The sequence below is a fragment of the Arvicola amphibius genome, chromosome 5 (genome assembly GCF_903992535.2).
Source record: "Arvicola amphibius chromosome 5, mArvAmp1.2, whole genome shotgun sequence".
Lineage (NCBI taxonomy): Eukaryota > Metazoa > Chordata > Mammalia > Rodentia > Cricetidae > Arvicola > Arvicola amphibius.
The window spans coordinates 132,449,990-132,466,109 of NC_052051.1; the positions used below are offsets into that span (position 1 = coordinate 132,449,990).

The window sequence follows — 16,120 nt, forward strand, 5'->3', positions numbered from 1 at the left end:
GCAATGGTGTTAAGTGATAGGAAGCCATCCACAGTTGAGAGAGCTACTCTCTCTCAATGCAATGGTGTTAAGTGATAGGAAGCCATCCACAGTTGAGAGAGCCACCCTTTTAGTTGTAGCAGATCAAACTCATTTCCCCTTGCTCAGTTCTCTAGGTCCTCCCCAGGGTCAAGTATTGAACCTGGTCTTTGTTCCTTGAAGAACAAAGATGAAACACCTTCCTTGATGGTTTAGGAATCTGCTTTACTCCTTTCCCCTTGGCTCAGGCAGCAGAAAGCAGTGTCTCTCTTAGTCCTGTCTGAAATGAAACAACACTTTGATTTTTCTTCTTATTATTATACTTCTCAAATTTCACAGACGTTCATCTTTGTCCTAGTACTGAGAGATATTCAGGGAATTCTGAATGCATTTGCACAACTTACTAACCTCTCTGAGGTCCCATACTTGTTTCACAGAAAAGAGGAATCCAGACTCTGAAGCCCAGAGACCAGTGCTTCCCGTGAGAGTTTCTGTACTAAACACATTTTTTGGTCTCAGTTTCCTCAGCCTGGAGTTGTAGAGGTCCCTGCTTTCATGACTCAAGGATGTCACATGTATCACAGTGCTGGAACATAGGTGCTGCTCAGTTATTGATTAACAACATTCTCATATTGGTGTGAGAATGGCGTGACTGCATGAAACTGGAGGAGTCCAGGGCAGAGAGGCTGCACGTCTAGTTAACAGCACACGTTGAGCCAACATTGGTTTGCATATGGATCTTCTTGTACGGATCTTCTTGTACGGATCTTCTTTGTTGTTTTTGCACTCCCTGCCCATCCTTCCTGGTCCCTGGTGACCATTCTAAGGACAATCTGATAATTTTGTGCAAAAGGGCTATATTATTCTCTGCACTCATGCAGAATTAAGTCTCCCTGGTGTAAAGGAAAGTTGGCTTATAGACTGTGTCTGAGAAGTATAGCTGTGATTCAAAAACGGGAGGTTCCATTCTGATCGTTACTTCCTCTTCTTTCCTTTCTTTCTCCCCAAAGATAACACAGCCTCTCCAGGAAGCAGCCACCATGATCTCTGCTAACTGAGGATGGAAGAACGGGGAGCCAGGAAAGTCTGTGCTCTGGATTCCCTGAACGATGGATGGGGGACAGCCCATCCCTTCACCTCTGGTACCCCTTGGGAACTTATCAGATTCTAGCATGTCTCTGGAACAGAAAACAACATTTGTTTTTGTGATCTTGTTGTTCATCTTTCTGGGCATCCTCATCGTCAGATGCTTCCGGATTCTTCTAGACCCATATCGGAGCATGCCAACCTCAACCTGGGCTGATGGGCTTGAAGGCCTAGAGAAAGGGCAGTTTGACCATGCCCTTGCCTAGCGGGGACAGAGTAGGCTGCCCTCCTAAGGAGGCAAAGTGTTTTATGTCTGATCGAAGCTTCCTTTTTGTTAACGTTCTCAACAAATCAAATTTTAGCCATATCTGACCTTAAGACAATGATTCGTTATTTCATAAATGCTATCGTGTTAAAGGATTTTATTTGAGGATAATGGAAAGTTTATATTATGTAGGAAGGTACAGACATCGGTGTTTACTCAATGAAGGGATATCGTTGCGGATGTGATTGTAAAACCAAGAACACTGATTCTAGACTTCGCTGTCAACTGACGAATCTCTGATCAGAGCAGAGTACAAACAATAAGAGAAAATCTGATCTGTGGCAGAGGACCAGGCTGAAAAGAGACTACCTTGCTCAAATAGTGCCTGTCAGTTTTATTTTTGTACACATTTAGGCACTGGGCAGAGCGATGAAGCTGGGGCAGAGACAACCGTAAGCCGGCACCCATTTTCTCCCAAAGCATGAAGCACTAGGCCGCAGAAAGCTAGATATTTACTTGGTAAATTTGGATGAGAATGCTATCATTTTCATTTTTACATAACATTAAACTCAAAAGTCTACAGAGTCTTGAAATGATCAGGCCAAACCCAATCTCTGTATTCCTATGGCTAACACATGTAGATGCACCGATGTATAATCTAAATTCATTGTCTTTACATTTCTAATGGAACTCATGGATTGCAAGTGTAGCTTCAGCATTTTGTCTTAAAAGGAAGTTCACTGCTTAGCAAGAAGACTGTGGTTATATGAGGATTATGTGTTTATATCTGTATATAGTTATCAAATAAAAAAATTTCAAAATGCAGCAATAGAGCCTCTCATTTTGCTGAGATAAATGTTCTGTTTGTGGTATGTGGTACTGAATGAGTTAACATCTTCCCGAAAGAGAAGAGAGAGCAGGAAAAGTCATCCTACTCACCCCCTCCCTTCCTGAAGGGTGCCTACAACACAGTGCAGCCTATTCTAAAGAGGGTTAGGAGAAAGGAAGGCTATCCAGGAAGGGGCAGGGGGTCCAAGGGAGGGAATTGGATACTATCGGTGTGCATGCGTGAACAGTCACAAGCCTGGAGAGAGAGTTAAGTGGGAAAAGCCTGTGACCCACTGTTAAAATGACATCTCAGAATCATCTGGGGAGCTTAATATGTATTCTGACTTGTTTCATAAATGTCTCACATCGCCATACTAAGTATCTGTCAAACAATATGGAAGAACGTAAGAAGTAATAGCAGTCTCGGGGGCGCAGTAAGTTTGAAGCCAGTCTGAACTACATGATACCCTATATGAAATAAACAAACAGTAACGCTCAAAATCCTGCCCAAGATTCTCCTAACTACTCAGTTTTCCCTCGGGATAAACTGCAGTCCTCCATCCTAGGACTTGAATCTATAGATTTGAGCTATTGAGCAATGATCCGGAAGATAAACCATGGGTGGTGATGGGCATGAGCTGAAACCACCAACCAGTGTAGACAGCATTTCAAGAGACAGCTGCGCTGGTGTGGTCATTCACATCTGAGCTGCCGGTAAGTTATTGTTTTGACAGAATCTAGAACTTGACCTAGGAGGAGAGGGGTAGCACGGATGTATTTAAAGAAGGGGAAGAGCACGGGCAATATAATAAGGAGTTGATGGTTGGAGTGGGGAATTTGGGCTGGGAGGGCCTGGCTGGAGTAGACAGTGGAGCTATCCTCATGAAAGACAAAAGGAGGGCTGGAAACCCACTGGTGATAGTGGGAGTCCCTGTGGATTTATAATAAGGAAAATGACATGAAGAACCTGGTGATAATTTCAGTTTCTGCCTCCTTCCTTGGGGCAACCCCAACTTCTATTTCTATAAGGAGAATAGACAGAAATATCCACCCACCCTGTTAAATGCTTCTGAGTCCAGGCCTTGCCTGTAAGCTCACTGGGCCTCCCAAGCTGGCTCTTCCAGGCTCTCCTTTTATTGCTTGTTGTACTTTTTCATTAGATTACAGCTCCTTATTCTATTGCCCTCACCGAGTCCCCATCCCCATCCTCTGTCCAAAGCAAGACTACCACAACAAGTGATAAAAAGCTTTGAGCTCTTCAGAGTAAATTGACCCCCCCACCCCTGCCCTGAGACATACTCATAATTACTCTCAACTTTTTTGGGGTAAGAAGCACATTCTCAAAATGTCTGGCAAGCCACCAGCCCCTACCCCCTGCTTTCCAGTCATAGGAGTTACAGGACAGCATTGCCTATCTTACAAGATATTTATAATGAGTTGACCTTTATCATGTAGATCTGCATCTCAGGATGGGGGAAAATAATGCTTCCCAAGATCGCTCCAGATTTGCTTTCTGATTCAGAAAGAAGCATAGCAACGCCATTTGTAGTCTGAGCTCTAAATTACAAGTACATGGTTTATGTCCTTCAAGACACCCCAAGTTTTAGATCAACATCTCTTCCTCCAAGATCCCTCTTTAAATATAAACAGGTATAAAACATGTTTAACTTAGGGTATGAAGGAGATGAACTCAACTCCTGCTGTTGGATTTGTAAGCATACCAGTATGGAGAATGCTATTTTCAAGGCTTAAAGAGATGAGGGAAGATACACAACCTTAGGAGGCAGCAGCGAGATTCTGCAGATATTTATATATGTAGAAAAAATAAATCTATACAAGTTTCCTTTTTATTGTCCTTACTGCATGGTGTGATACTCAAATGCCTTCAGATTTTAAATATATTAATGCATTTGCTATGCTGAAAAGAATTCTCCATAAGTAATTAAAGCATGAACCTAGTAGTTTTAGGATGTCGGTTTTAAGATCTGACAGGTGAAACACATGGAAACCTGGTTCTTTCAGAGAAGTACTGTAAGCCCCAAAGCACTGTGAAAAGTCGGAGGTGTGTGTCTCCTTTGTTGACTTATAATGAAGTTTCCAGAAGTGGAGTCCAAAGCACTGGGCACACACAATCCAGGGTCAAACTGATTTGTGCCTAAAGGGATTATTTGCTTGAGAAATAGTCCAAGCTTTGTATGTCTTGTTTCTGAAAAAGGAGAGATGAAATTTCCAGGCGAACATCCACTCGGCAGACGGGAGCCCGTTCTATCCTACAGTTACTTTGGCTGGAAGAGCCAGGACCCAGCCAGTCCGGGGCCCTGTCCAAGGTGATTTTTTTTTATTACTGTTTGTGTGTTTGTTTTTAGTATTAGAGGGCCCTGCTGGATTTATCATAGAGCAGAAATGTGCTTCAGTTTGCTGCTACAAATGAATACTCATGCCACGTCCCAGAGAGTCACAAAATCCTGTGATTCTCTGTTCCACAGGCTTTCACGATATCCAGACTGGAGGTCCTGGAAATACACAATTTAGAGAAAGGGGACTTCATTTAAACTGTGTTTCAAGAGAGATTTCCCCAAGCCCTGTCATTGACCCAGAATGCCCAGCTTATTTCTGTTTCGAAGGAAGCCAATTTCCATGGGTTCTTAGGAACTTCAAGAACCACAAAGAAGGATGGTTGTTGTTCATCCTGGCTGTCCCACCTTACAGATAAAGAGGCAGAGGAACAGGTCCTGTGTCAGGACCAGAGGCGTAGGCTATAACGTGCATCCTTCTCTCCAGTTTGGCTTCCTTTGCTCCTGGATCTGGTTCTGTCCTTCTCCACTGTTTAGCACGCCATTACTCAGTCTGTGTGTTATCCAGGGTCATCCAGACTAAAGGACCAGCTAACAAATCCATGCATAGAAATATCCATTTGCTGATTAACCTGAAACGTTACAGTTTTAGTTTCTTTCCGCAGCACGGAAACACTTGTTTTGGAAGAAGAAGCCCTTTAGCTGATGTATTATTTTCAAATATCCTGAAGCTTAGGTGTCAGAATCATTTCCGGCAAGACTGCAAGAGATTCTTTAGCAAAGATTCTTTCTTAAAATGCAGGCTAATCAATCTAGGGTAAGGTTCCTTTAATCCAAACAGACTCCTGAGCTGTTTTTCTTAGCAGAAGGGGCCTGACAGGCAAGGAAGAATCCGACAGTGTTCACAGAGCCTGTGGCTACTCTCCTGTCCTTGGGTCATCAAAGGCAAGCCTGGGAGCTCTGGGGACCCAGTCAGAGCTTCAGAACACTTACCCTCCAAGAGGTCGCTGGAGTCTGAAAGCAGATTTTATCCTTCTCTGTTCTGCCTTTCTTCTTTGCACAGCAGTCCCTCCCCCGGCTAACTCAGCTGAAGCTGCTTTCAGCAGCGGGGTGGCAAGTGATCAACTGCAGTCTGAAAATGTTCTGGAAAATTCCAGAAGTAAACAGAGCGATAACATTCACATCATTTTTTTTTTTTAAAAAGTCGTATGTCATTATAACTATTCTACCGTTGTTGACCCTTCAATGGCCATAATTTGTAAATTAGAATTCAAGCACAGGAAAAAATTTCAGTGTATGTGGGCCTTAAGCTTCTATTGGGGGGTCTTTCTTCAATATGGGGGTGCTACTGGACTTTCTCTCTCCTCTGCTAATTTGAGTGCAGGAAGAAGCCTATGAAGCGATTCTCTGTTACGTGTATTTTTCCCCTTAACAACCAGGGACAAAGGACAGGCTGGCTTCTTCCTGACCTCACCTAACTTCTTAGAGCATCCATTGCGTTTCTTTCTTGTTCTATGTTGTATAGAGGGCACCCTATACAACATATATAGAGAAGAGACATAGAGGCCGTGTCTCTTCCTGAACTTTTCATCAGTGGATCTTGTTCTGCATCTGGAATGACAGAAATTTCTCTTCTGCTTGCACGTGACTGCCCTCAGGCTGTAGTTACTTCTGAAAGCCTACTCCCCTTAGGCCTGTATTTCTGAGTGTTTTCCGGCAAAGGGCAAGATGCTTTTCTTGGTGAAGAGCTTTGCTTCGAGATGGTACCTACTCCTCCAAGGAAAACGATTGAGCAGGGTTGCCTGCAGCCCACTATAAAAGACTGGTATTTCCCAAATTGAAGACTCCTCTCTGATCCAGCGACCCACTGTGTGTGCATGCATGGTTCCAAACGTCATGGAGTTGTCCTGTGGGAACCGAGCAAGAGACCGAAGGATACTGCTATTGCATGTCCTTTGTGTCTGACCCAGGAGGGACAGCATGTCCACATCTATGAAACCATGTCAGGCTGACCGAGGAGTCTGTAATTGCTGACAGTTCTGGTTCTGGTTTCCCAGAACAAATACACCCAGCTTCTTCAATAATACTTCACATTATCAAGTATTTTGAAGCCATCTTTTGTTCTTATCAAAATTTGGACACTCATCAGACTCATGCTGACTCTAGTATCTAGACAGGAAAAGAAAAGTCCATACATAATTAATTAGGATTACTTGAATCAAAACAGACGAGCTTTTATTTTATGTTTTTTTCCCCCTAATTGGAGAAGTGATAGTTCATGAGGATGATGTCATCTGGCATCTATTCTACCAAGCCTCTAAAAAAAAAAAAAAAAAACCCAAACAAACAAATAAATAAAAAACCAAAAAACCCCACACAGTCAAAATATTACAGGAAAAGACAACTTCTCCAAAAATGACTGTTGAACTGGTGTCTTTCTCTTCAGTTCTGTTTGGGTCTTTTGAGTTTGAAATCTTCCGGGTTATTTTCTCTGGTAAGTCTCTTTCTCAATAAAGTGAAAATATTTTCAAAAATTAACTTGTTTTTTTTTTAACAATTTTATACACACATGCAGTATAATGCACTCCGATTATGTTCATCCATCTTTATGTCCCCCCACCCCCATTTTAGTTCTAAAAACCACTTGTACAGTTGCCCAAGATAAAAGGATTCTCTGGGCACACGCCTTTAATTCCATCACTCGGGAGGCAGAAGCAGGCAGATCTCTGTGAGTTGGAGGCCAGCCTGCTTTACAAGAGCTAGCTAGCTCCAGGACAGGCACCAAAGCTACAGAGAAACCCTGTATAGAAAAAAAACAAACCAAAACCAAAGGTTCTTTTCTTGGCTAAATTACATAGAATCCCATAAGACCTTAAGCATTTTCTCCTTCTCTGAAGTAGACACTTACGTCCCCAATGCACAAGGTTATATTAATACCCCACCCTATTCAATAGCTCCACACTGTTCCTCAGCAGAGTTGTATATCCCAGTACAAGAACTGAAAGTTCCCCTTCCTGAAGTAATTATTTCCCTCTTGCTCCATTGTCTGAAGCTCATCAAAACCTTATTGGCCCTGGTATATTCATTCATTGTGCCCTTATTGATGTTTGAGAGGGGGGGAAGAGGGAGGGAGAGAGGGAAGAAGGGAGGGGGGAGGGAGGGAGGGAGGACTCCCTTTTTGGGAAATTCCAAGGAGATGCTCACAAAGGCAGTCTCAGGGAGCACCAAGACTTAACTTAAAGCTTGCAACAAGCATCAGAAGACAAGGAAACAACCTAAGCGACGTTTATGTGCTGTCTTAGGGTTTTTATTACTGTGAAGAGACACCATGACCACAGCAGCTCTTATGAAGAAAACATATAACTGGGGAGGCTTGCTTACGGTTTCAGAAGTTCAGGCCATTATCATCACGACAAGGAGCATGGAAATGTGCAGGCAGATGTGGTGCTGGATCTGAGCGTCCCACATTTGCATACAAGAGGAAGTCAACTGACTCCCTGGGCACTATCCTGAGCACAGGAAACCTCAAAGCCCACCCCCACTGTGATAGGCTTCCTCCAACAAAGGCCATACCCACTTGGACAAAGCCACACCTCCTAATAGTGACACTACCTATAAGATGATGGGGGCCAATTACATTCAAATTACCACATGCACCTTTCAGAGATCAGATAAGATGTTATAGATTCAAACTGAACAGTGGGAGGCAGCGTGAATGACAGCTGGGGACTCTGCCCATATTGGCTTGGCCTTACTCCCTGTGTGTCTCACTGTGACTCTGGTTAAACATGGGGAACATCTGGTGGGAGAGACTACCCATCAATTGTGAATCAGCTTGAGCTACCTGGAGCAGTGACTGATGCTACGCCTGGAACTCCTGCATCCTGAGTTCTCTAGGCTGATCAGCATTCTGCGTGGAACTAGGTGGCAGGCTTCCTAAATTCATTTAAGGACTGGGGCATGTGGTTCAGCGAGTCCCTGAGCTCAATCTGGAAGAAGAAAAATAATCAATTCCTCTCAGGCTCACTTTCATAAGCTGTAAATTGAGAAGTTTGGGCTCATTTCCAAATTCCTTTTTACCTTTCGGTGAAACAGCCGTAGTGAGGGCTTTGGGGACCATTTACTGAATACGGCGGGAAAGAGGTTTAAAGCATTACACCTATGCCCTTATCAAATCCCGAGCCAAGTCGCACAAGGATTTGAATTTACTTTGCTGCTGCCGGTGTTTTCCGAGTTGTAGAGGGGCCCCAGAGATACAGCCAATAGAGGACGCCACAGAAATAAGGAAAGCTCAAGAAATCAAAACTAACGCCAAGTCGAATCAACATTCTGTGAAAACTGTTGTCATCATTGTTATGCTCAATAGACTACCTGAGAAAGAGATTGTTTTTTGTAAGAACCTGAAAAGCAGCCTTTGATAAAGATTATGGCGTTGATTACCATGCGGATCTGTTGTATCTTGTTCTAGACAAGTGCTCAGCTTGTTCGCATTTAGCTTCTAACCCTCACTATTCCTTGTGACCTTGAGAAATCGATGAATATTTTTTATATCTAATTTCTTTGTTCCTTAAGTGAGCGTGATAGGGGCTACACAGATGCCGAAGTGGTTAAGAGCCTTTGTTCCTCAAACAGGAGGCCCTGAGACCTCCACCACATTCAAGTAATTAGCTAGGCTTGGCCTCATGTTCACCTGTTGCTCCAGCTTGGGGGCTCAGGGCAGAAAGGTTGCTGAGGCTTGCTGATGCCAGACAGGTGTCAGGTTTAGTGAGAGCCTGTCTCAAAGGAACAAGACAAAGGTGGTGTAAGAGGTCCTTCTGTATTTGTGTTGCTTTCATTGGTTATTAAAGAAACTGCTTTGGGCCTGGTGATAGGGCAGAACTTAGGTAGGTGAGGAGACAAGACTGAATTCTGGGAGGAAGAAAGCAAAGTCAGATACAGAGAGCTGCCATGGAGACACCAGGTCAGACATGCTAAATCTTTCCCCATCAGCCACGACCTCGTGGTGAACACAGATGAATAGAAATGGGTTAAATCAAGATGTGAGAGTTAGCCAATAAGAGGCTAGAGATAATGGGCCAGGCAGTGATTTAATTAATACAATTTCTGTGTGATTATTTCGGGTGTAAGCTAGCCGGATGGGACAAACAAGGGGCCCGCTCGCTTCAACACAAAGATGATAGAGCAGGACACCCAGCATCATCTCTAGGCCTTTTCATATGTGTGCAAACACATGTGACTTGTGTGTGTACACCACATACACACACCACATACATACATATATATATACACACACACATGAACTAAACTGAACCTAATATCAACAGCAATCCGCTACCGTATTTCTGAGGATTAAGTGTGATGAGTCTAGCACCTAACAAGCTTTCGGTGAATATCCGCTGGTTCCATCAGCGCCATGATGCAGAAGGTGCCTCTTAATGTATATGCCTCACGGAAACACTGCTATTTCAATATGCTGTCAAATCAGGGAGCTCCCTTTAACAAATTAGACTTATACAGGTCAATGTTATAAAATTGTGCTTCTGTAATCGCCCCATGTAGTTCTCCACATTCAGAATGTAAGAAGGAAAAAGTGAAGATCATACTTTAAGCTCTGAGCCTAAAATAAAATCATTTTTGGAGCTTGTGCAAACGTCTAGAAAGACAAGGCTTCTCTTTTTCATCCCCAAAGTTATCTTTCATTAGACTTTTTTTTTCTCTTACATGAGCCAACTTTGAAACACTTGGAAGCAGAAAGCACTCACTCTGAGGCCCCTCACTGCTTCGCTGACAACCTTGGTAATGTCAATTAAATCCCTTCATTTCCCCCACAAAATGTTAATACTACATGGGACTTTTGAGCACATGAATCAGTGACCTTTTGAGTGCTTTAAGCCCTTCAAAAGTATTAAATGCCAGAATATGAATACTTGAAAGTAGAAGATGTCTGTTTGTTGCTCCAAAAGAGTCAAACTAATCACACCTTTTATTGCTAAAATGAGTCATACTGTCCAAGGAACAAATGCTGCCCCTGAAGTCTGCACCTTCCATGGCAACCCCACAGGCCCTATGGTGACTGCGTGTTAGTGGTTTAATCCCTGCCCTTTATAGCCTCTAGCTTAGGATAAGTAGAGCCGGTTGCTGCTATTTTTAGATGAAATCTGTTTTAAATGGGGAAAATATTCATCTTGAGATTACCCTCCCCAAAGGGTTCCGAGCCTGAGCTTTTGTGGAGGTCACATCGCTCTTCTGACTGATTTGTAACTGGAGCCTCAAAGAATTCGGAGCCAGCGAGCCCAGGACTGGAACTATGTGTTTGTTTAAACCTCTCACCAAGGAGGGCAGGCTGCGAGAATGACATGTCCTCTGACTTTTGCAAAGGAATCTTTGGCCATAAATCCCGTTGACTCTTTGGAATCAGATAGCTCCGCCTGGTACACTGGACAGATTTCCCGGTGTCAAGTTATTGGCCCAAAGCTTTTAGTGGTGAGGTTTCCGTGCAGGGAGTCCCTCTGAGGAGCAACAGCATCGCTTAAGGTATCACTTGAGTTTTAAGGCGGTAGCCTTACGGGCTCTTGCTCTTCAGGGTTAGCTTTCCATTGCTCTGATAAAGAACCCGAGGAGGAAATAATTTATAAAGAAAAAGGATGTCTTTTGGTTCATGATTCTGGAGTTTTTACTCAATGGTGGTTTGGCTGTGTTCCTCCAGGGCTAGGGCAGTATTATAGTACAGTGAAGTGGGTCCATGTGACAAAGGAGACCTGTAGCCAGAAGGCAAAGACACAGATAGAAAGAGGGGAGCCTGTGCATTCGGATAGCCACCTTCTTCCACGTAGACCCCACCCCTTAAAGGTCCCATCTCCTCTCAGTAGCTTCACAGGACATTTAATATCCAAAGTACGACACACCTTCCCCGTAGTGCTTTTCCCTTCAGCCCTGAAAATAACCTGCTTTTTTCCCCCTCTTGGATTCTACGTTACTGGATCATCTCCCAGCTTTGTAGACCGTTTACCAGACAGAAGTTTCCATATAGGGAGGACATTTTCTTCTACCTCTTCATTCATTCATTCATTCATTCATTCATTCATCAGCATGCATAATAAACTCCTGTTGAGTACCAGGCACCATAATGTGCCTTTAAAGTTTACCAAGATTAATAAACACACTTCTTCCTCTCTGGGGGTTTGCCTTTATGTTAGAGGCAAAAGACGTTCAAATGTCAACTATTTGTGACTAATAGCTTTTGAAGAAGTGAACATTCTGATAAAATTTTACCTGAGATGCCTTCAAGTTTGCCTTGGGGTTCAATTGACCTTCTAGAGAAATAGTTTTTGTTTGGCTAGTTTTATAGTAAGTATAATGTTAAATAAATGTGATTGAAACATGTCAACATTGAGCAAGGCATCCGGAGTCTAGAACTATTCATTTTATGTAATGTTTTGAAGATGAATTTAAAGAAAATCCATGCATTTAGACCCAATTAAAAACCATAATTTTTAGAAGAATATGTTTCAAAAGTGATCTATCTGATGGGAGGGAAGTGGCCGTGGAGATTTAGACCTTGGCCTCCCTGCAGAGGAGCTGAGCAGGAAGCATCATTGGCGCTGCTCATGGAGAGGACAGGAACTATTTGTAACCAATGTGAACTCCCCTCTATTTTCAAGCTAGGATGACATGTCAAATATTTAATAGTTACACTTTACACAACATTAATAAACTGGCTTTTGTTAGATGTCTAGATATCTTCTGATCCCTAAGGCCACAAAATGCTGACTGTGGTAAGCATTTGGGTTGTGAGTCTTTGTGCTAAAAAATGGGAGGCTCATTGTTAAGTTGGGAGCATAGCCCCAGCCCCCAGGCCTGAGAGTTTTATTGGTCTGGACTCCAAATCCCAGGATGCCAGGTCCTGACTCCTCCCTGGGGTGGGAGGTCAGGACCACTCCCACAAAGTATTTAAGTGACCTCCCAAAAGAGGATCACGTGGTCCCTTTTCCTTCCCCCCTGGTGGTTGCTTTCACTGCCTCCCAGTTCCCCCTGGGGCTACCCGAGAGTGCAGGAATCCCCTTAAACCTGGATATTTCCTAATTTGGCTTGTTTGTATTTGTTTGATTGGGAATTTGCGTTGGCAGAGAGCTCGTGTTAGGAAAAATTCCTAACATTAATTTCTGTCTTTTTTTTTAATTAAAAAATGTGGGGAGGTAGAGGGATGTGTGGGTGTGTGATGGAGGTGTGTGTGTGTGTGTGTGTGTGTGTGCACGTGAAGAATGCACATGTGTGTAAAAACAAAGGAGGACACTTGGTCAAATTTCTCTGTCACTGTCCTTACACCTAGGCTGGTAGTCAGCAAGCCCAGGCCATCTCTCCTGGTGTTACCACTAAAGCGCTGGAGTCACAAGTGTGTTTGCTTGTGCCCACATTTTATATTGTGTTGGGATTTGGGCTTGGGCTTCACACTCACATGTATTCAGCAAAAACTCCTTGGAGTCATATCTGAAGATCCTTTTGACTGTCCTTTTCTTTTTTCTCACCTACCATTTCTTGTTTTAAAAATGACTAGTGTTTCTAGGTAGAAGAATTTTCTTTGCATTAATTTTTCTTTTCTTTGGAGTAAATTTTGCTTTTTAATCCTCCTTTGATACACATGTAATTATACTTAAAATGGCAAGGTTTTTTGTCCCTTTTAACATAATCCCATATATGAAAGATAAGTGGAATTCTTGGTTTTCCAGAGTCACACCCTTCTCCTTTCTTCCCCTCCAACTTGAAATGGAATTTAGTATAATAAACATTTACTTAATAAGCATACCCAAACAGAAGAATTGGAGTGATGGATTGTTTTACATATAAACATTCACCAACAAAATCTGGCCAACTCTTTTTCAGTTTAACTCACTAGCTCTCCATGGCCAGACGCCTTCCTGAACTCTCCTGTATGGATGCTTGCATTTTCAAGAGATATATTGGGTCCCAAACTCAGTGGCTTAAGCCCTAATTAATTGGTCTCTCCTATGACTCAACAAGTCTATGTCCTTAAAGGAGAGACTTCAAAGGGAGAGATTTCAAAAATGAACAAATCTTGAAATCTAGATACAAGCATTTTGTTCACTACCAGAATGCATTGCACCATGGATGGTGATTTTTGGTGCTCCTAGGCAGCTGCCTTCACATACTGTGAATTTAATGATGCAGAGTTCAGGTTGCCGCTGGCATCTGCCTACCTGGGGAAACAGGAAATGAAGAAATACACAGAGAAAAGCTGGGCTTTGGTGGGTAGAGGGCTCTGATGGAGACACACCAGCATCCAGGAAACTCAGAAGCAGATGGGCCAGTTAATCTCTATAGGAGGTCTCTGCAGGGAATTCTGCTCACAGTGCAATCATCTTGGAGGAGAAAAGAAATCTAAGGTTGATGCTTTCTATAATACTGGTTTTAGCTGCGGGCCAACTTAACACCTGTGCTGATCCTGGGGAAGCCTTTGCCTTTTCCTCTCTGCTTGAGCAGGGAAGGTCTTACCATTACCATGGGTTGGAGGCATTGGGGTACTTGACGTGGCCATGCTTATGTTAATAATAATGATGATGATGATGATGATGATGATGATGATGATGATAATACATTCACTCAGACCACCTGCTCCCCACAGATTGCTTCATCGTTCCTTTAGTGTGGTCTGTTACCTTGCACTGATGTACAGAGTGCTTTCTATTGGATGGGGCTGCTAGAACTCTGTTATCCTTAGCCTGCTCAACAGGTTACCGCCTGAGCATGGGAAAGCTGCCAGTCTGAGCTACAAGCTGTTGATGTTTGGGCATCATAAGCAGGTACTATTTGTATTAGATCTTGAAAACTGGGAAGGGTTTTCAATATGTAAAATCAGGGGGGAATGAAAAACCAAGAATTTGGTGGAGAGCAGTAGAACTGCATTCTGTTCATTCTCAGAAATTCGTTTTATAAGCTCCCAACCTCATGGTCTCTCTTACATAAGGAGGTGTCAGGATAGGTGGTGTCCAAGTTTCCTCCGAGCCCTGCTCCTGTGTGACTAGTGTAAACAGAAATTTCTGTCCCACCTGGTCCCACAGCCATTCAATCCCAAAGAAACACACAGAGGCTCATATTAATTATAAACTGTTTGGCCTATTAGCTCAGGCTTATCATTTACTAGCTCTTGCAACTTAAATTAACCCATAATTCTTGACTATGTTTAGCTATGTAGCATGGTACCTATAATCAGTGAGGCATTCTCATCTTGCTTCCTCTGCATCTAGTTGACAACTGCGTCTCTCTGTCTTTCCTTTTCCCAGAATCCTTTTAGTATGGTTGCCCTGCCAATATTTCCTGCCTGGATACTGGTCAATCAGTGTTTTATTAAACCAATATGAGCGAAAGATCTTTACAGTGTACAAGAGCATTGTCCCATAGCAGACTAGTGTTTCCATTCAGTGAGCTGAGGCATGGAAGGAGGAGTAATGGTCTCAGAGTGAGCAGAAACCAAAGGGAAGGGGTATAGAGTGCTGCTACCAACCTAGGATTCAGAAGACACAAAAAAGAAGTGAAGTAGAAGTATAAAATGAAAAATATGGAAATAAATGGGTAGTTCACTGTAGCCAAGTAATAGCATCAGTTAAATGCATGCCACCAGTTAAGTGGAATATATATATATATATATATATATATATATATATATGTGTGTGTGTGTGTGTGTGTGTGTGTGTGGTGTGTGTGTGTATGTATATATATGTATATATGTATATATACACATATATATACATATATATACATATGTATGTACAGATAGATAGATAGATAGATAGATAGATAGATAAAAATAATACTTGGTAGAGTATTATTCAGCCATCAAAAATGAAATTATGTAGACTGTGGAATAATGTGTGGAACTGGAGATTATCATGCTCAAATAAAACATACTCAGAAATACAACTATTACATGTTTTATCTTATATAAAGAATCTAGATAAAAATAAAAATCAAAACATGAAAACAAATGGGAACTAATTCAAGGCAGAGTTCCAACAGGAGAAGAAAGAGAGCAAGAGAGGGTGATGGAGGGTGCACATACTTGAAATATATAAAACCTATGTATAAAATGTCATAATGAATTCAACTTTCTTGTCCAATTAATCATAAAAAACAAGAAATGGATAGTTGGATGGTTCAAGTTTGCTTAATTTTGCCATTTAACAAAACAAGCTTTGGAGAAATGAGTTCCTAATTTTGAGTATTCATTTTGCAACTGTAAGACTAAAACAGGTGAAGTTAATGTGTGCCATTAGTAACACATGAAGTTAATACAAGCTTGCTCTTATAGCAGATACATGCTAAGTAACCTTTACAATATATTCCTCAGGGGTTATCTTAACATAGCGTATTAAATTACTATTCAGCTCTGAGGCATATTTGTAACCTGGCCATAAATACCTTGGTTCTTAATGAGGCTCTCGAGAGGTCAATAGATGTATAAGGAACACAGGAAATAGCAGGTATCGTGCCCTTTACATTAACTGGGTCTCTGTCCTGGCACTCCAATTCAGGGTTCTAATGGAAACCTAGGAGCCTTTCTGTTCTTTCTCCAGAGAAGACTGTCTGAGTGAAGTTAAAGGACTTCACACAGTGG

General features: G+C 42.3%; 1 protein-coding gene across 1 annotated transcript; it reads left to right on the forward strand.

The window, feature by feature from the left end:
• Positions 1–1,127: 1,127 nt before the first annotated feature.
• Ctxn3 (cortexin 3) lies at positions 1,128–1,370 on the forward strand. Its single transcript, XM_038332086.1, has one exon. It carries the CDS (start codon positions 1,128–1,130, stop codon positions 1,368–1,370), a length of 243 nt encoding a protein of 80 aa, XP_038188014.1.
• Positions 1,371–16,120: the final 14,750 nt, after the last annotated feature.